Source organism: Idiotropiscis lumnitzeri, chromosome 9, assembly GCF_059441095.1.
Source record: "Idiotropiscis lumnitzeri isolate Australia: NSW breed Sydney's pygmy pipehorse chromosome 9, RoL_Ilum_1.0, whole genome shotgun sequence".
Lineage (NCBI taxonomy): Eukaryota > Metazoa > Chordata > Actinopteri > Syngnathiformes > Syngnathidae > Idiotropiscis > Idiotropiscis lumnitzeri.
Window position 1 is genome coordinate 21,322,947 of NC_142399.1, and position 19,917 is coordinate 21,342,863.

At 47.6% G+C, this 19,917-nt stretch overlaps 1 protein-coding gene across 4 annotated transcripts; it reads left to right on the top strand.

Moving 5' to 3' along the window:
- The first annotated feature begins 7,720 nt into the window (after positions 1-7,720).
- Positions 7,721-15,252, top strand: LOC148331414 (uncharacterized). Of its 4 annotated transcripts, none has more exons than XR_015845146.1 (3): positions 7,721-7,815; positions 8,616-10,287; positions 10,380-15,252. XR_015845146.1 is itself a non-coding variant. In XM_088305450.1 (3 exons), exons 1-3 carry the CDS (start codon positions 7,782-7,784, stop codon positions 10,694-10,696), a joined length of 498 nt encoding a protein of 165 aa, XP_088161576.1. In that variant the 5' UTR covers positions 7,730-7,781; the 3' UTR covers positions 10,697-15,252. The 4 variants fall into 4 exon arrangements, 1 of the variants encoding a protein (XP_088161576.1); XR_015845147.1 differs by having other exon boundaries at positions 7,723-7,815; positions 10,111-10,287; XM_088305450.1 differs by having other exon boundaries at positions 7,730-7,815; positions 10,141-10,287.
- The last annotated feature ends 4,665 nt before the right edge of the window (positions 15,253-19,917 follow it).

Genomic DNA, 19,917 nt, shown 5'->3' on the forward strand with positions numbered 1-19,917 from the left:
GAATGGCATGAGAGATACATGATTTGTGTTAACTGTATTTCTTTTTGGGGTATGAATAGCACGAGACATAGATGATTTGTGTTGATTGTATTTCTGTGTTCCTTGTTTTGGTTGTTTCATTGTTTGCTAATATGCTGTTCAGTCAATGTTGGGTGATAGCTTTGGGTTTTATGTAAAACTGTGACCGTACATAGTCTGTTGAGAAAGTGATATCAGAATCATTTATTGTCATTGTACTCTGTGTGCAACAAGATTAGAGAGCTCCCCTCTCCAGTGCAATACAACAATAATTTAATTAAATATATAATTTAGATTAATTAAAGATTAAATAATTAAATTGAAAATAAATATGAAATTGGATAAATAAAAAGACATTATGTTGCTGTTAAAAAGGTTCCTAGGTTGAATGTCGCCATCGATCGTGTGCTTATTGTGTGATTGAAGTCGCGTCGGTAGCTCTCGCGAGAAGCGCCCGCATACGGGTTACTGGCAAATGCCTGTAGCGCAGCAGTTGTTAGCCGACCACCACTAGTATGTGACGTGTTCGATGCCTCAGTGTCTGTGTCCGTTCCTGACCGCAAGTGAGTACACTAGTGTATTTATTTGTTTACACTTTACAGCGTTCATTCATCGCGCCGCTGTGCATCGTCATGTCTGCTCCCGTCTAGTCTGTATGTCGTTGTGCGCCGCCGCCATGTTTCTTGCCGTGCGCCGTCGCCGAGCTGCCTTTGAAGTTCGCCGCGTCATTGAATATGTGCCTTTCGCTCGGTGTGTGAATGCCTAAATGTTCCCCGCGGTGTGCTAGTCATATAAAGGGAGGTTGTGCTCCACTAAAGCGCGCCCCTTTGTATAGTTTTATATAGTTTATACACCTAGGTGCGTCAGGTCTGCTGCAACCTAGGTAGTACGTCTGCTGTAACCTAGGTAGTACGCAATCCCTATGGCCGCCGCCATTGTGCGCCGTCCACGGCCGTAGTTGGCAACTGTTTGATGCAGTTGTCTCATTTGAGCTTATGTAATTGCGCATGCAAATACAGTTTATAGCTGCTGTTTGTTGAGTTGAGCTATATATTTATGTGATGTTTCTTTTGTTACAGAACCACACACACACACGCGCGCGCACTGCTTGCCACATGCTCACTGCTTGCCACCCGCTCATTGCTTCATGAGCTCACTGCCACAAGCTCACTACCCCATGTGCGCTTGCACACTAGCCCACACGCTCGCGAGCTCACATGCATTCCTGCATGCCTGAGCCCATCACCTCATTCCCATCTGTGCCTATGTTTTGTCCGCCTGTTGCCTGTGCTGTTACATGTTATGTGAAGATACACTATTAAAGCTGCCAACCCACATCTTGGACTCATCCTTGTGTTCTGACCGACACCCAGGGGTGAAAAGAGCATACCCCCATTGAACCAAATCACCTATACAGTCCACCCCCTAGGCTCTCCAACATTGTGGTCCTTCGAGCCGGATGCTCTCTTTACCCTTGATCAACATGGAGTTCGAAGATTGTGGAGCACGACCGACGCGTCAGACACCCCCCCCCACCCACTTAGACAACTACCATGTCCAATATTTTGGGCACAGGCAGCGAGACAGGCATGGGCACGAAGAGGAGTGGCCATCTCACGAAGAGGGAGCAGCCAAGATGACACCCCCTCACTTCTCCCCCACTCCCTATACGGATCACCACAGGCGGGATGCTGACCTCCATGAGGCGGACCTGTACCACCCAGTGCAGAGGATATACAGTCCGGATTCCCAGCTAGCCCACCTGCAGCGTCCAGAGGGAGATCCCAGGGAGGAAGTCCGAGAGCCACACTCCCCCTATCCGGTGCTGCACAAACGCGCCTTGAGAGATGGCACACAGGACATCCATAAAGAGAAGGTCGTGCTACATCAACCACAGCAAGCCCTTCATTCCGATGTTGCTGCACTCCAAGAAGTTCAGGCTGAAATGAGGAGGCTCACCAACACAGTACTCAGTCTTCAACAAGCTATGTCACACTCCGTCAGCAGTCATAACCTCCGTCCCCTCCACTCGGTAGATGAAGATGAAGAGGACTGGCCTGACCCCCCGCCATGGCCTGACACAGCAGACTGTGACAACCCGCCGACTCCAACGATGACTGAGCAAATAGAAGAGCTGATTTCAGAGTTACATCGGATGAAGAGACAAGCCTCTAGCCACTGCGAAGTGTCGCCAGTCAAGGTCAGCAGTCAGCCGTTGCGCCGCCAATCCCAGCAGTTGAGCGCGCAGCCCAGCCACCCTCATCTAGCTTCCTCTTCCACTGCGTCACAGCACTACAAGTGGAGTCATAGCTTCTCACCAAAGCATCCAGCTGCTACGGCGCCACCGCCAAAACTCCAGCATCAGCCTGCGTACCAACCCTCACCGTTTAGGGCTACACTTTATGCCGCAGCTTATGCACCTCAGCAGCCTCCAAACCTCCACCCGCCTGCGCACTCACAGCATCTACCTCCTAGATGTCCATCCTATGCTGCAACCTGTACTCCTCAACAGTCAACGTACTTGCCAGCACCCACACAGCAAAGCTACGGGACGCCAGGACAAGGCTGGGAGACTCCAGCTCCACGGCACCAGGATCCACCCGCCACCACTGAACAGAGCTACAAAGGGCCACGCCCCTCCATACCCTACTTCAGCCACCGTGATCCATGTGAGTTTGCACGCTTGAAGATGGCTTTGGAGAACCTCTTACCAGTGGGAGGGACAGAGCTCTTCAATTACCAAATCCTGGTTGATCATCTGAAATTAGAAGAGGCCAAGTTGATTGCAGATTCCAACATCAACTCACCTACGCCTTACACAGATACCATGTTAGCCCTCAACGAGAAGTTTGGTCAGCCCCACCAAATAGCCCTCAAGAAAATTGCAAGTGTCCTCGACTCACCCGATGTTCGTCGTGGTGACACCGCAGCCTTCGAACGGTTCGCCCTTCATGTCCAAGCATTGGTCGGTCTCCTGAGGACGTTGGGCACCGCTGGCGACGTCGAACTCCGCTGCGCCTCTCATGTGGTGAGACTGCTCAGCAAACTACCTCCAGAGCAGCGAGCAGACTTCCGTCGGTGCACCTTCCGACAAGCAGGCAACGTTCCCACTCTGCTTGAGCTGGCCCAGTGGCTCAAAAATGAATCGTGGTACCTGGACTTCAATGGGCCAACAGCATCCAAAGGGGCAAAAGAGAAGCAAGCATCCAAGTCCGAGAGCCGTCAAGGACAGCGGACCGTTGCCGTTCTCCACGGCGCCAAGAGCACAGAGAACAGCGCACCGGTGAGGGACTCACCAAGGAAGAAGGGGAGCCCCAAGCCCTACTGCCCTTTCTGCGAGAATGAAGAGCACTTTCTTAGTCAATGCGCCAAAGTAACCAACCTGAGCAGAGAAGAACTCACAGATTGGATAAAGAACAACAAGAGGTGCTGGTGCTGTGCAAGGCATCACCAAGCAGCCCAGTGTGATCTGAAGAAGCCCTGCAGCCTGTGTCAAGGAAAGCACCTACAGGTCCTTCATGAAGTCAACGACAGACAACACAGACCTTCAAACAGCGAAATCAGTCAGCAAGTGAGCCCCACTACTGAAGTCCTGTACCTCGACCGCCCCCGAGAGGGAAACAGGGTCTTACTGAAGGTCGCTTATGTGTTTCTTCATCACGGCAACCGCACCATAACTACCTATGCCATCCTGGACGACGGGTCAGAGAGGACAATGCTCCTGTCAGCAGCTGCCCGGGACCTGGGTATACAAGGCACGAGGGAGGACCTCCCACTGCGAACCATTCGACAGGATGTTCAGACTCTCCGTGGCTCGACGGTGTCTTTCCGCATCTCTCCCGCTGCTGACCCCAAGACCAGTTTCAAAGTCTCCAAAGCCTTCACTGCAATGCGCCTTGGTCTGGCAGACCAGTCCTACCCGATGGATCGACTCCAACGGAGGTACCCTCATTTGGTTGGGTTACCCATCAAGCCCTTTCACAATGCCAGGCCACTGCTGCTTATTGGGTCCGACCACCCACACCTGATTACCGCTGTCGAGCCAATCAGACGGGGCACTCCAGGCGGACCAGTAGCTCTCCGTACCAGATTAGGCTGGGTCCTCCAGGGTCCGGCGAAGGTCATCCAGGACCCCTTACGTCCACAAGAGTGTTTGTTGACATCAGTATCCCCAGTCGATACAGAACTGTTTAGACACGTCGAAAGACTCTAGCAACTCGACACTCTTCCCTACAGAAGCGAGAAGATCGTGACGAGGTCAAAGCAGGATCAAGCAGCCGTGGCCCTGCTCGAAGAAAAGACCATCCGCTGAGAGGTGCACGGGATCCTTCGCTATGCCACCCCCCTTCTGCGTAAACGAGACATGCCTATTCTCCGCGCCCCGAAAGAAGCCGTCATCCCGAGTCTGCGGAGCACAGAACGTCGACTGGCTAAAGATCCAGAGCGTGCCAAGGTCTATGGCATCGAGATCCAGAAGCTGGTGGATGCAGGCTCCGTCTCCAAGTTAAGCCATCAAGAAGTTAACCAAGAGGGAGAAGAGTGGTATATTCCGCACCACATGGTGAGCCATCGCGGCAAGAACAGAATCGTCTTCAACTGCTCTTATCAGTATAGAGGCCAGAGCCTGAACGGTTCACTGCTGCCTGGACCCACTCTCGGAGCATCGCTTTTGGGAGTGCTGCTGCGCTTCAGGGAACACGCTGTCGCCCTTACTGCAGACATTAAGGGGATGTTCCATCAAGTCCGCCTACTCCCTGCTGACCGTTCCCTCCTTCGGTTCGTCTGGCGTGACATGACCAAAGGTGACCCTCCAGAAGTGTACGAGTGGCAAGTTCTTCCCTTTGGCACCACTTGTAGCCCCTGCTTCGCTACGTTCGCCCTGCAACGCCATGCAGCCGAACATAGCCAACCAGAAGATGACGTGAGGTTCTCCATTGAGAGTTGTTTTTATGTGGACAACCTCCTGCAGAGTCTTCCTACTCCTCAGGAAGCCAGTCGTCTGGTGGACAGACTCCGGACGCTCCTAGCTGCTGGCGGATTCGACCTACGGCAGTGGGCAAGTAACATGCCGAGCGTTGTCGAACACCTACCCAAGCAGGCAATATCAGACAGCTTTGAGCTCCATCTTCCCCACGACCAGGCAGACTCCCCTGAATCCACGCTAGGACTCAGCTGGCACTGTCATACGGACACTATGAGTTACCAACACCGACATATCGAGTATGGCGCGCCAACGCTCCGGAACATCTACCGCGTCTTAGCCAGTCAGTACGACCCCTTAGGGTTCCTGATCCCATACACCACTAGAGCCAAGATGCTTGTCCGACGCCTCTGGGAGAAGCACAGAGGCTGGGATGATCCTCTCCTCCCCCAAGACCTCCTACAAGCATGGAACAGCTGGGAAGAAGAGTTAAGGTTCCTCCCTCAAGTCACCCTACCAAGAGCCTACCTACCTGCCAAGGTAGATTCATCAAGTGTCACCCATGAAGTTCACGTGTTCTCGGATGCTTCCGAACAAGCATATGGATCAGTGGCGTACCTGAGAACAAGCGACAAGCAAGGGCAAGTCCACCTGTCTATCCTTCTTGCACGCTCGAGAGTTGCACCCAAGCGTCTCCTCTCTATGCCCAGACTGGAGCTGTGCGGAGCTGTCACAGGAGCCCAACTCGCCAAGCTCTTCAGGAGGGAGCTCACGCTGAAGATTACACAGACAATCCTGTGGACTGATTCCACCACGGTTCTGACATGGCTGCAGTCGGAGTCCTGCCGTTTCAAGGTCTTTGTTGGCACTAGAGTGGCAGAGATCCAGGAACTCACCAGCCCTGATGCCTGGCGATATGTAGACTCAGAGAGTAATCCTGCGGATGATATCACAAGGGGCAAGAAACTGCTAGACCTTGTGAAGCCCAACCGATGGAGCCAAGGACCTTCATTCCTTCTCCAACCCCCAGAAGATTGGCCAGTCCGGCCTAAGCCTGATAAGGATGACGATACCTCAGAGCTAAGGTGGTCTGCCTTCTGTGGAGTCACGACAATCCCCGTCAGCACCGCAGACGCGATTAGATATGACACCTGGAAGGACTTGTTACACGCTACAGTGCAGGAGCTGCAGGGGGCGGCAGATCAGAGCAGCGGTCATACTGCTGAAGATTACCGCAGGGCAGAGATCCTCATACTCAAGCGATCCCAACGTGACAGCTTCCCAGACGAGCTGAGGCTCCTGAAGGCTGGCAAGCCTGTCTCATCCAGCAGCCACCTACTCACCTTGTCTCCTCAGATGGATGAAGAGGAGGTCATTCGTGTTGGAGGTAGGCTTCGTCACGCTGAAGATGTAGACCAGATAGCCGTTCATCCTATCGTACTGGATCCCAGCCACCCCTCCACTAGACTCCTTATTCAAGACTTCGACAGCCGTCTGCATCACCCCGGACCAGAGAGAGTGTTCGCGGAAATACGGCGTTCCTACTGGATCCTGCGTGGCCGTGAAGCAGTACGCCGCTACCAACACACCTGCACAGAATGTCGACGCTGGAAGGCTAGACCTGCTGTCCCCAAGATGGCAGACCTGCCACCTGCTCGGCTACGCCTCTTCAAGCCAGCCTTCTTCTCCACTGGGATGGACTGTTTCGGGCCATTCCAGATCAAGGTGGGAAGACGCACGGAGAAGAGGTGGGGCATCATATTCAAGTGCCTCACCACCCGAGGCGTTCACTTAGACCTTCTGAACACGATCGACGTCGACTCGTTCCTGATGGCCCTCAGGCGGTTTATTGCACGCCGAGGGACACCCGCTGAGCTGTATTCGGACCAGGGAACCAACTTCCGAGGAGCTGAAAGAGAGCTGCGAGAGGCGTTCGCTACCCTGTCCCCAGATCTACAGCAACAGCTTGCCAAGCAGAAAATCAGCTTCCACTTCAACCCACCAGCTGCACCCCACTTCGGAGGGACGTGGGAAAGGGAGATACGTTCAGTGAAGGCAGCCTTGTACACCACGGTGGGAGCCCAGCCAGTCCCAGAGGAAGTACTAAGGACCGTACTGCTTGAAGTGGAAGGGATCCCCAATTCAAAGCCACTAGGATACGTCTCATCCAGCCTCAATGACCTCGATCCTGTGACACCCAACGTCCTGCTGATGGGGCGGCCGGATGGATCATTACCCCAGATATTGTATCCAGAGACTGACCTGCTGAGCCGTCGCCACTGGAGACACTCCCAAGTTCTGGCGAACCACTTCTGGTCCAGCTTCCTGCGTAACTACCTACCGAACCTGCAGACACGACAGAAGTGGCAATCCACCAGAGCCGATATCATCAAGGGCGCTGTCGTGATGCTGGTGGACCCCCAGCTGCCAAGAGCGATGTGGCCCGTGGGCCATGTCACCCAAGTCCATCCCAGCGCTGATGGACACGTTCGCTCCGTTGATGTGCAGATCGGCGAGCGCAACTACACCAGACCAGTGGCCAGGTTGGTCGTTCTGCCAGCTCTCCCGGCTGGTGATGAGGACGTCGCTACAATCAAGACCAGCCTGCCGTGAGACATTCGAGACTCTATCACCTTTCTTAGGAGCGAATGTACTTCGTACATTCGGGGGCGGCTGTTAAAAAGGTTCCTAGGTTGAATGTCGCCATCGATTGTGTGCTTGTTGTGTGATTGAAGTCGCGTCGGTGCCGAGCTCTCGCGAGAAGCGCCCGCATACGGGTTACTGGCAAATGCCTGTAGCGCAGCAGTTGTTAGCCGACCACCACTAGTATGTGACGTGTTCGATGCCTCAGTGTCTGTGTCCGTTCCTGACCGCAAGTGAGTACACTAGTGTATTTATTTGTTTACAGCGTTCATTCATCGCGCCGCTGTGCATCGTCATGTCTGCTCCCGTCTAGTCTGTATGTCGTGCGCCGCCGCCATGTATCTTGCCGTGCGCCGTCGCCGAGCTGCCTTTGAAGTTCGCCGCGTCATTGAATATGTGCCTTTCGCTCGGTGTGTGAATGCCTAAATGTTCCCCGCGGTGTGCTAGTCATATAAAGGGAGGTTGTGCTCCACTAAAGCGCGCCCCTTTGTATAGTTTTATATAGTTTATACACCTAGGTGCGTCAGGTCTGCTGCAACCTAGGTAGTACGTCTGCTGTAACCTAGGTAGTACGCAATCCCTATGGCCGCCGCCATTGTGCGCCGTCCACGGCCGTAGTTGGCAACTGTTTGATGCAGTTGTCTCATTTGAGCTTATGTAATTGCGCATGCAAATACAGTTTATAGCTGCTGTTTGTTGAGTTGAGCTATATATTTATGTGATGTTTCTTTTGTTACAGAACCACACACACACACGCGCGCGCACTGCTTGCCACATGCTCACTGCTTGCCACCCGCTCATTGCTTCATGAGCTCACTGCCACAAGCTCACTACCCCATGTGCGCTTGCACACTAGCCCACACGCTCGCGAGCTCACATGCATTCCTGCATGCCTGAGCCCATCACCTCATTCCCATCTGTGCCTATGTTTTGTCCGCCTGTTGCCTGTGCTGTTACATGTTATGTGAAGATACACTATTAAAGCTGCCAACCCACATCTTGGACTCATCCTTGTGTTCTGACCGACACCCAGGGGTGAAAAGAGCATACCCCCATTGAACCAAATCACATACAGTCCACCCCCTAGGCTCTCCAACAGTTGCGGTTCTACAAGGTAAGGATAGTTGTGTGTGAGAGTTCAGCATGGAGATGGCTCTCGGGAAGAAACTGTTTTTCAGTCTATTAGTCTTTGTTTTGATGTACCTGTAGCGCCTGCCAGAGGGCAACAGGTCGAACAGGTGTGCGCTCGGGTGAGTATTTTCCTTGATGATATTGAGAGCTTGAGTGAGGCACCGGGTGGTGTTGATCTCCAACAGAGAGGAGGGAGGCAGCCAATAATCCTCTGTGCTGTTTTGACTGTCCACTGGAGCCCCACTCTGTCTGCCACAGTGCAGCTGCCGTACCAGATAGAGATACAGTAAGTCAGCAGGCTCTTCTTGGTAGAAGGTCAGCAGCAGCTTCTTGTCCAGGTTGAATTTCCTGAGGACCCTCAGGAAGTACAGACGCTGGTGGACCTTCTTTATCACTGCTGTGGTGTAGTGTGTCCAGGAGAGGTCGTCAGAGATCTCTACTCCCAGGAACTTGAATTTGTGGACCCTCTCCACACACACGCCTTTGATGTCGAGGGGGGGTAGCACAGTCTTGTTCCTCCTGAAGTCGATGAACGATCTCCTTCGTTTTTGCAGTGTGTGGTCACGTACTGTGAAGATATTGTGTCCGCCTGCACTGTTGTTTGAGTTGTCACACCAGCCGGCATCTTATATAAGAGGCTATGTGGGACAGTGAGACTATAACAATGACTCCTGATGTATGTTTCGCATCTGCTTTCTTTCTAAAACTTACTCTAGCAAGGGTAAATTTCAATGCGCATGCATGCTAAGCTAGGGTAGGTTTTGACATGCCTGTGCCCAATAATCATGTGCGCCTTATGCATGTTAAATACAGAAATAGCACCCACAACTGAGACTACGCCTTTGATATGGTGCGCCCAATAATCGTGAATATATATATATATATATATATGTCACTGTATTAAATATGTTCAGTATGAGTGAAAATAGAGTGCATGTATATGAGAGAACCCATTTTAAAGTCTAGATCGGGGTGCACAAGTCCGGTCATCAAGAGCCCCGATCTAGCCTGTTTTAGATGTCTCCCTCTTCTGATTCAAATGATCAGCTCATCAGCCAGCTCTAGGTAGCCTGATAACAATCCTGATATTTGAATCTGGTGTTTTGGAAGTGGGAGTCATTTAAAACAGATCGGATAGGGGCCCTCGAGAACTGGACTTGGGCACCCAGATGTCTTGAGCTGACTCACTCTGCAATGTCAAGTTCTTAAAATGAATGAAGAGAAAAGCAAATACACACAAACACATGCTCAAAGACATTGCTTTATTAATTGGAGCACCCAAGTTTGTTTGACTATGAAAAAACTGAACAATTGTTTGCTTTATACTAATCCATCAAACAGTCGAAATCAAATTACTATAGAATGTGACTGAAAGTGTGACGGTTCGGGTTGGGGAGGAGGGCCTGGCAGTCTCTGATTATTTGCAGGTTCGCGATCCTTCCAGCCAGGCTCTCCTCCGGAGAGAGTGGGCGTCGGCTCCGGCGCACCTGCGGCTCGTTGTCTGCAATCAACGGGCAGCATAAGAACCAGCCACGCCAGCAGCTCGACGCCGGATTATCTCGTCATCTCGTGTGGTACTGGCCATGTCACGTCACGCTTCTCGATCGCCCAATTCCTTGTGCCCTCGTGCTTGTCTGACTTCCGTGTTCTCTGTTTCCCCGTCCAGCCGACCCGTGCCCGTCCGGATCCGCTCCTCCCGCAACCGCTCCCGAGTTCCTGCCCGGAGCTCATTCCGCCAGCGCTCTCCGCTACACGCCGTGCCCAGGCTTCCGCCGCGCCGCGTCTTCCGCACCTCCGCCTGCCCGACCGCACCTTCCGGTGCACCCCGCTCCGACGTCCGCTCGTCCGCACCTCCCGGTGCCCACCGCTCCGACGCCTGCTCGTCCGCACCTCCCGGTGCCCACCGCTCCGACGCCTGCCCGTCAGCACCTCCCGGTGCACGCCATCCCGACACCTGCCTTACGGTGCTCCCCTCCGGGCTAGCCGCCCTTCCTCATTCCCCAATAAATGCGTCTTTAATAGTGTTTTGAACATTTCTACTGAGGTGGCGCCTCTAATATCTGAGGGTAATGCATTCCAAAGCATTGGTGCCCGAATAGAGAACGCTCTAGAACCTGCGGACTTCTTTTTGGCTCGCGGGATCACTAAAAGACCAGCATTTTGTGAGCGAAGGTTTCGGGACGGAACATATGGTACCACGAGGTCAACGCGATAAGAAGGTGCTAAGCCGTGCAATATTTTAAAAGTAAGTAGCAGAACTTTAAAATCACATCTCAAGTGGACCGGAAGCCAATGCAAATTGGCTAATATCGGGGTAATATGATCAAACTTTCTCGTCTTAGTTAAGAGTCTAGCTGCTGCATTTTGAACTAACTGCAGACTTTTAATACTCGACATGGGGAGACCCGAGAGCAAAGCGTTACAATAGTCGAGGCGAGACGTAACAAACGCATGGATTAAGATTTCCGCGTCACTCGTTGATAGAATTGGGCGAATTTTAGCAATGTTACGCAGATGAAAAAACGCAGTTCGAGTAATATTTTTAATGTGCATTTGAAAAGACATAGTTGCATCAAATATAACACCGAGATTTTTTGTTGAATCCTTTTGGATAATATTACATTTATCGATATTCAGAGTGGTGTCTTTGAAAAGGTACAGATGACGCGCTGGTCCAATGATGAGCATCTCGGTTTTATCTGAGTTAAGACGCAAAAAATTGAAAGACATCCATTGTTTAATTTCGGCAAGGCACGCCTCTAATTTATAGCAGTCGCGCGGATTCGTTATATCCAACGGCATGTATAATTGCGTATCATCAGCATAACAGTGAAAACTGTTATATTTCCGTATAATATCACCAAGCGGTAGCATATAGATGCTAAACAATAGAGGTCCAAGTACCGATCCCTGCGGAACTCCACATGTGATCTTACAAAGATCCGAAGTCGTATTGCCATGAATTACACGGTGCGTACTCTCCGACAGATACGAATTAAACCAAGAAAGCGCTGAACCTGAAATGCCAACACACGTTTCAAGGCGTTTTAATAATATGTTATGATCAACAGTATCAAAAGCGGCACTAAGATCGAGTAAGAGTAATATTGATGAAGTGTCGGCGTCCATAGCTATGAGAAGATCATTAGTAACTTTAGCAAGGGCCGTCTCAGTAGAGTGGTCGGCTCTAAAACCCGATTGGAAAGGTTCAAATTGATTATTAGCAGTCATATATTCATTAAGTTGTTGCGCTACGACTTTTTCAAGAATTTTTGCAATAAACGGAAGATTTGAAACCGGCCTATAGTTGATGAGACTCTCTGGGTCAAGGTTTGGTTGCTTAAGTAACGGTCGGATAACGGCGGTCCTAAAAGCTGCTGGTACTACACCCGTGGTAAGTGATAGATTAATTATATTTAAAATAGACGGTCCTAGGGTCGTAAACAGTTCTTTAATTAGTTTGCCAGGAAGCGGATCGAGCACACAAGTTGTCGGTTTTGCCGCACTAACCAATTTTGTTAGGCTCTCAAGAGATATTTTTTTAAATTGACATAAGGTTATCGGACAGTTATCAGCCCTAATGTCCCTATTAACACCATTTATCGCGGAACTCGACGGAATTTTAAGAACAGTGTCTTTAATCTCATCACGAATACATTCTATCTTCTGAGTAAAAAATTGCATGAAATCGTGAGCTGAATAGGAAGAGCTATCCGAGGTTGGTCGCTGTTGCGTTAGCATTGCTACGGTATCAAATAAATATTTAGGGTTGTTTTTATGTAAGACAATTAATCTAGAATAATAATTAGTTTTGGCTAGATTAAGCGCTTCTTTGTATATTAGTAAACTATCGTACCATGCCTGACGGAAGACCTCAAGTTTGGTCGCACGCCATTTGCGCTCAAGCTTCCTACAAGATCGTTTCAGTACGCGCGTTTCCTCTGTAAACCCCGGAGTAAGCCTCTTTGGACGAGTTTTAGTTTTTAAAGGCGCGACGGAGTCAAGCGCATTTAACAAAGCGACATTAAAGTTGTTTGTGAGATCATCAATCGTACCAATATAACTAGGAAACGAAGCAGTTGCTAAAGGGAGTAGCTCAGAGAACGCAACGATGGTTGAGGAGCTAATGTTACGGCTGCTATAATTTTGATTATGGTCAGAACGATGACAGTGAGCCAAGACTTCAAATTTGATAAAGTAATGGTCAGATATAGCACTGGTATATGGTAATACAATTATTTTTGAAGATGCTAAGCCTCGGGTTAATACCAAATCTAGCGTATTGCCATTTATATGCGTTGCTTCATTTATTATTTGCGTGAAACCAAACATATCAATGATTGTCCGAAACGCCACGGTAAGTGGTTCCGACGGGAGATTCATATGAATGTTGAAGTCGCCCATGATAAGTATATTATCCGCATGAGTTACTAAATCAGCTACGAATTCAGAAAATTAATCTAAAAAGCCGGAGTAAGAGCCAGGTGGACGATCAAGAACGGCAAGATAAAACGGCAGCTCGGCTGAGGATCGCATAATGAGAACTTCAAATGTTTTAAAGGAATTGCTAAAACGAGGACTAAGTTTTAGGTTAGATTCGGAAATGAGGGCTACACCCCCGCCTTTCTTTTGAGGGCGCGCAACATGCGAGCTCACGAAGTTTGGAGGCGAAGCCTCATTTAGCGGTAAAAACTGATTCGGTTTTAACCAGGTCTCGCAAAGACCAATCATGTTAAGATTATGGTCTCTAATAAGGTCATTAACTAACAAGGCTTTCGATGAAAGCGATCTAATATTTAAAAAAACGAGTTTCAGTAAAATAGGTCTATCTAAGTTATTCCGCGCAACAGGACTCATGGTCATAATATTAAAGAGATTGCCTTGCCTAGGTCCAGGATTGTACCTCGAGCAACTATAAACGTGGCGAGAAATTCTGACGGTCGGAATCCGATAGTTATTGACCAGCTTTCGAGTGCTATTATTTTGAGAGAACGGCTCGTCGTCAATAAAACCGACCGAGGAGGAATGCTTAAACCCATCATGTATTGCCACCTCAGTAGAAATTATATCAGTATGAGATGTAACAGCGTATGGTGTGTAGCGCTCAAATCTAGAAGAAAAGCCATGTGTGTTGTCTAAGTCTAGCATAGCGCTAGTTAGCTCTAGCCTTACAGACTCCATACCCTTCCTTACAGGCTCACTATTCGCCTGCAGCCCGACCTGCTCTAATATGAATAGTCATGGAAGGCTCAAATAATAATCTATGTTTCTAGAAAGAGTGATGGCGCCTTCCCAGTTAGGGTGAAGGCCGTCCATCCTCAGCAGGTCGGGTCGGCCCCAGAAAGAAGGCCAGTTATCTATAAATTGCAGTCCCTGCTCACTACAAAAACTAGCCAGCCACTTATTTAGCGAGAATAATCTATTAAACCTCTCATCATTGCCTCTCGCAGGCAAGGGGCCAGAGACAATTACTCGATGCCGACTCATCTTTCTGGCGAGATCACAAGTCCTTGCTATGTTTTTCTTTGTGATCTCTGATTGCTTCATCCTTGTGTCATTGGAGCCAACGTGTATCACTATATCTGAATAGCTAGCGTTGTTTGCACTGCGCTGGTGTATAGGTGTCTTGCGCGCTAGCTCCATAAGATTAGCTTCTATGTCGGGTGCTCTGGCCCCAGGAATACACATTACTGTGGCTGGATTTTCAAGCTTAATGTTGCGGGTAATGGAGTCACCTATCACTAAGGTGCGGGAGCCATGAGACCGAGGTGGAATGGAACTGCTATGTGTCTTAACAGGCTCACCGCGATAAGCAAGCCGTTTACGGCCAATGCTAACCAGACTAGCAGGTTGGCTACAACCCGTGCTAACAGTCGTGTCCGCCACGTTTACGCTTACCACATTACTCTGCTCTAGCTGGCGGACACGTCCCTCTAGCAGGGAGAGTCTTTCCATGAGAATGGTGCAAGTGTTGCATGTGGTGGTGCACGAAACCATAGTTGCGTTTACTCGCCCAGTGGATAAAAGCGGAGGAAAAGATGTCGCGCCGAAAGTGACGTCCATGCCGAGATTAAAACGAAGGGTTAAGTATGATATAACCAAATTCTAATAGACAGGATTTGCTATTAATGGATATTTCTCAACCCCAGACAACCAGGCAATATGCAATATATGATGGATTAGGGATTAACAGCGTTATATAATAGGGATACGAAAGTAATTGCATTCTGCTACAGGGTTGAATTGACTGTTTTCAAACTTGGCCCAACATTTGGTGTCGCCAAGGCAATGTGTGAGAATACATTCTCCACAAGAAACACATCTTTAAGCAACAGGAATACAATTCTCCATAAAATAAATGGCCCATTTTGTACATCTGAAGTTCAAAATATGTCACAAAACATGAAACTGTACAAACGAGCGGAATTTATGGCAAGGCAAGAGCAAATTTAGAGATTGGGATGGATTAGTATATTTGTTGTTTATAGACTACTAATGCCGTATTTTACATTACATACATTATACATTTACAGAGCAGCAGATTGTATACCATGATATATATATATATATATATATATATATATATATATATATATATATATATATATTAGTGCTGTCAGTGCTGTCAAGCGATTAAAATATTTAATCACGATTAATCGCATTTTTTCATAGTTAACGCGTAGTTAATCACACATTTTAGTCATTGTAAAAAAATCCCTTTCTTCATTGTAAAAAAAAATCCCTTACATTTTTTTTGTATATTATGTATAGAATTCAATATTTTATTGAATTATAATACCTTTAATATATGAGAATATATTTTTTTTAGTTTTTATACAAATACTTTTTTTTTAATTGAAAAAACAAAGCATTGGATTCGACTCACACAAACAAAGTCACACAAAACAGCAGCTCAACAGCTTGTCTCAGGGATCAAATTGGAGTCATATAAGAAATATAAAAGGCCAATAAAGTGCAAATGAAATAGGTCAAAATAATGGGCTGTCACACCGAGGTAGTTGTGGTTACTGAGAGAAGTCCAGTAATGACCGGTGAGCGCGACTGCTTCCGCCTTCTCCGCTTCCTGAAGAGCTTGTAATGCCACAATTTGTGAGTGGATTTTGCAAGCATGGGCTCATGCATCTGCTTGTAGCAAGTTTACACAAAAGCGAAGCCTGACGGACAATGATGAGAGGCAACCTGCCGTGTTTGATAAAGATCTTCCCTAGCTGTTCATTTCGTATAAAGATGAGGACTTTTGTAAACTGATAAAAAAAGATAACGTGAGTACATTGTTAAATACTTCAATAAAGTGCAACCGAGCTCAGATTTGCGCCCGCTGCCTTTTTAAAATGTTACGCAAGCATACATGCTAGGGTATGATTTAGCGTCCTTGCATGCATCCAAAGCTAAAGTATACAGTAATACCCCGGTTATCGCGGTTAATGGGGACTGAGACCACCCGCGAAAACTGAAAATCCGCGAAGTAGCGGCGCACCTTCAAAAATGCTTAAAAAAAATAAAATAAAAATAAAATGTATATATATATATATATATATATATATATATATATGTATATATATGGGTAGAGAGAGAGAGAGTGTGACATTCATGTTATAACAAAAAAAACCCCTGTAAAATATGTTGTCTGTTTACAATAACAATTGAGGGTCTAGAACACTGTTCTACCGAACAATTTACTTACGAACAACCAATTATCGTTATCAGCTTTCAAAAACAAGCAAACACTACAATTAGCTAACATAATTAGTCCGCCGTTTTGCGCAACAAATTAACATTTATAATTTCTATTTCTGGGGGTTTAAGATTACAGTAATACCTGTACATGAATAAAATTGTACCATACCATGTAGAAAATGGGTGTAGAGACAGAGATTCGTATTAAACAATCAAACAATAAAACAATAAAACTGTCATGACCCGTGTCGGTCATGTCAGGGTTGTTGATCAGTATTATTGTCACGTCCCATGCCATACTTTCGTGTTGTTGTTTTCTCAGCTGAGTGGGGGCGTTTTCCGCCAACGCTCGTTCCCGCCCTGTCTCGCCCGGCTGATGAGACGCACACACCGGTTCCCCGTTAGCCTCCCAGCTGACTCTCATTTGTACTGTTAATTACCGGACTATTTAAACACCCCGTGCCGACTGCTTGGCGTCGGTGCAGTGCTCCCGCTACACCCTCTATATGCGTTTGCCCCGATTGCTCGTTCATCCCGTTCTCGTTCATGTTCATTTGTAACTTGTCACTGTCCTTGCTCCCCGTCACTTTTCGGTCTAGTCACATTCTGTTCACCTTCTGTTATTTTCGCACCCCACCACGTTTGTGTTTGTCCAGTTCCCTCGTTTGCCTTCCTGTTTTGTCCTTAATTAAACTCCCTTCAAGTTACCCGTGCCTTGGCTTCCCCGCATCTTTGGGTCCTCCCCGCTACCTCGCCTACCCGCGAGCTTAACAAAAACAACATTTAATTGACCTCTTACAATAAGTTCTTCTAAGCGTAGTTGATGAAAAGACCTGTGCAGTACGATGAGGTAATAAAGATGAATGACTGCACAGGGGCATGAAGAGCTTTACTGCTCCTTGGATGACGCCGCAGACTGTCATGACCCGTGTCAGGTCTTTGTTTGTTTATGTCACGTCCCGTTTCGGTCATGCCATGTCTTTGTTTTGTTGTCCCAGCTGAGTGGGGGCGTTTCCTCCAGCGCTCGTTCCCGTCCCGTGTCATCATGGCCTCGTCAGTCACGCAGCTGTTTCACATTGACTTCATAATTACCAGGACTACTTAAGCGCTCAGGACCGACTGCTTGGCGTCGGAACATTGCTCCCTCTGCTTCCTTTCCCTGACTGTCATGGCCGAGTCCTGATATCGTTCTCGTACTCGTTCACGCGCATAGGTTATTTGTCACTGACCCTGTTTTCCTCGTCATTTTGTTCTGTTTAGTCACATTTAGTTCCTCTTCTTTATTTTGCACTTTGTCACGTCAGTTTGTTTTCTCCCAGCACCTGGTTTGCCCTCTTAAGTTCCCTCATTAAATTCCTTTTAAGTTACCCTTGCCTGGCTTCCGTGCATTTTGGGTCCTCCTCCTTCACCTCGCTACAAGCGAGCTTGACACAGACGATGCAGGAGAAGCTGCAGGAGGCGGCGTAGTGGCTATAGGAGGTGGCATAAGGGATGCAGGAGGCGGTGTAGCGGCTATAGATAATATATTTAATATTTTTTGATATTTTTAATTTTTGAATATTTTTTTTAGACCCGGGAAGCACTGAACCCGCAAAAGGTGAACCGCGAAGTAGCGAGGTATTACTGTAGTTGCATCGCTGGGAGGCTGAAGCACTCCGAGCATTCTTGACAGCACTTGATCTATGAATGGCATGAGAGATGCATGTTTTGTGTTAATGATATTTCTTATATCCCTGTTTTGGGTATTTCATTGTTTGCTTTTATGCTATTGAGTTGATGTTGGGTGATTGCTTTGGTTTTAGTAACAAGTGACTTGCCTACATCGGCATTACGTGATCAAGCGACTGAGTTTATATGTCTGCTTACGTTTATTAAAGTTGCTGGAATCTCTCACTGACTTGTGAGTGCCTCAGTATGTTTTAACATGCCTGCGCCCAATAATACCCCTCACGTATGTGTTAAGTAGCACCCGTAACTGAGACTGTGAATTTTAATATGGTACGCCTTATGGTCGTGAAAATAGGGTAGTTTATTTTGTCTTTATTGGCATATTCGGTATTGGAGTATTTCTAAAGTAACTGAAATGAATCAAGTTAAATTTCTTTCATATTATACAGTCCTGGATATATTTTCTTTGGGGTAACTACTAACTGTTTCTCCAAATACTTCTGAAGAAAATTTGCAGTACATCGACCATTAACATTGCTTTTCTTCATATTTGAAATTCAAAGAAGTGCTAACTCGAAAAACTTTCTTATCATGTGAGGGTATTTAAAAGTGCGTAAATGGCATTCATACCTCAAAAGTTTATCAATACGCAGTCGTCATTTGTATCGACTCTTGGCCGGTTTCTAAACCAGTCAAAGAAATCAAACGGTGAGCCATCAGTCCATATAAAGTCTCCATCCTGTAAGGGAAATTCACATTTGTTAAACAACCAAAGGTAAAACATTTTACCAAATGACTATTATTTCTCTATTACACCATATTGAAAGTGCTTTGTTCCCAGCTCCAGCTGTTGCGAAATGCGCTATATAAATAAAGTTGTATTGTATTGTATTGTATACCATATAACATTTTGAGTGGCATCCTGCCACTTTTGGTGACAGTTCATTCTTTCTTGTTTTACTTATTCTGACTTAGGAGGGAAAAGATCTGAGAAAGTTGGACTTTATAAATGGGCTTATCAAGCCACAATCAGCTTTCCTACTTGAAAGCGCTTTAAAACTGCTTCCTCATTCACCTCTCGATGACACAGCATCAAGAGCAACTGGGTGTTCAGGATGTTGCGAAATGATACTTTGAAATGGTCACAATGGCTTGGGATCAAACCCACAACCTTTGGGTTGGAAGCTACCACTCCCCATGACATGCTGCCCTGTTAAACAGAGGTATGAGTGTGTGCGCGGATGGCTGTTGTTCTATGTGTGCTCTATGATAGGGTGGCAACCAATTCAGGGTGTACCCCACTTACTGCCCAAAGATACATCGATAGGGTCCAGCGACCCTTGTGAGGAGAAGCGGTACAGATAATGGATGGATGGATACTCAAACAGACCAGTGCGTATGTGTGTGCGCGTGTAGGTGTCCATCAATGCGTGTGTGGTATAACTGTTTCTCTCTATTGGTCTCCTGACATTGGGCAGGGGTGGCAAAGTAAATCTTAATGGCATTCAAAGCTTTAACACTTATTTGCTTTGTTGCTGCTCAGTGTTGCTGCAGTTGAAAATGTAACCTAGTTACTTTACTGATTACTTGCTTCGTGAAATAATTTAGTTACTTTACTTATTACTGGATTGTAACACAAGTTACATTAATACGCTTGACAAAAATAAATACACAACCTTTTTGACTTCCATCCATCCATTATCTGCACCGCTTCTCCTCACAAGAGTCGCGGAGGTGCTGGAGCCTACCCCGGCTATCTTCGGGGTACACATAGACGAACAACCAGCCGCTCTCACACTCTTACCTAGGGGCAATTTAGAGTGTCCAATCAACCTGGC

Coding starts and splice junctions, on each gene's coding strand:
- LOC148331414 (XM_088305450.1), top strand. CDS start 7,782: ATGCCTCAGTGTCTGTGTCCGTTCCTGACCGCAA. Junction 7,816..10,140: donor GTGTCCGTTCCTGACCGCAA/GTGAGTACACTA, acceptor GATTATTTGCAG/GTTCGCGATCCTTCCAGCCA. Junction 10,288..10,379: donor TTATCTCGTCATCTCGTGTG/GTACTGGCCATG, acceptor TTCCCCGTCCAG/CCGACCCGTGCCCGTCCGGA.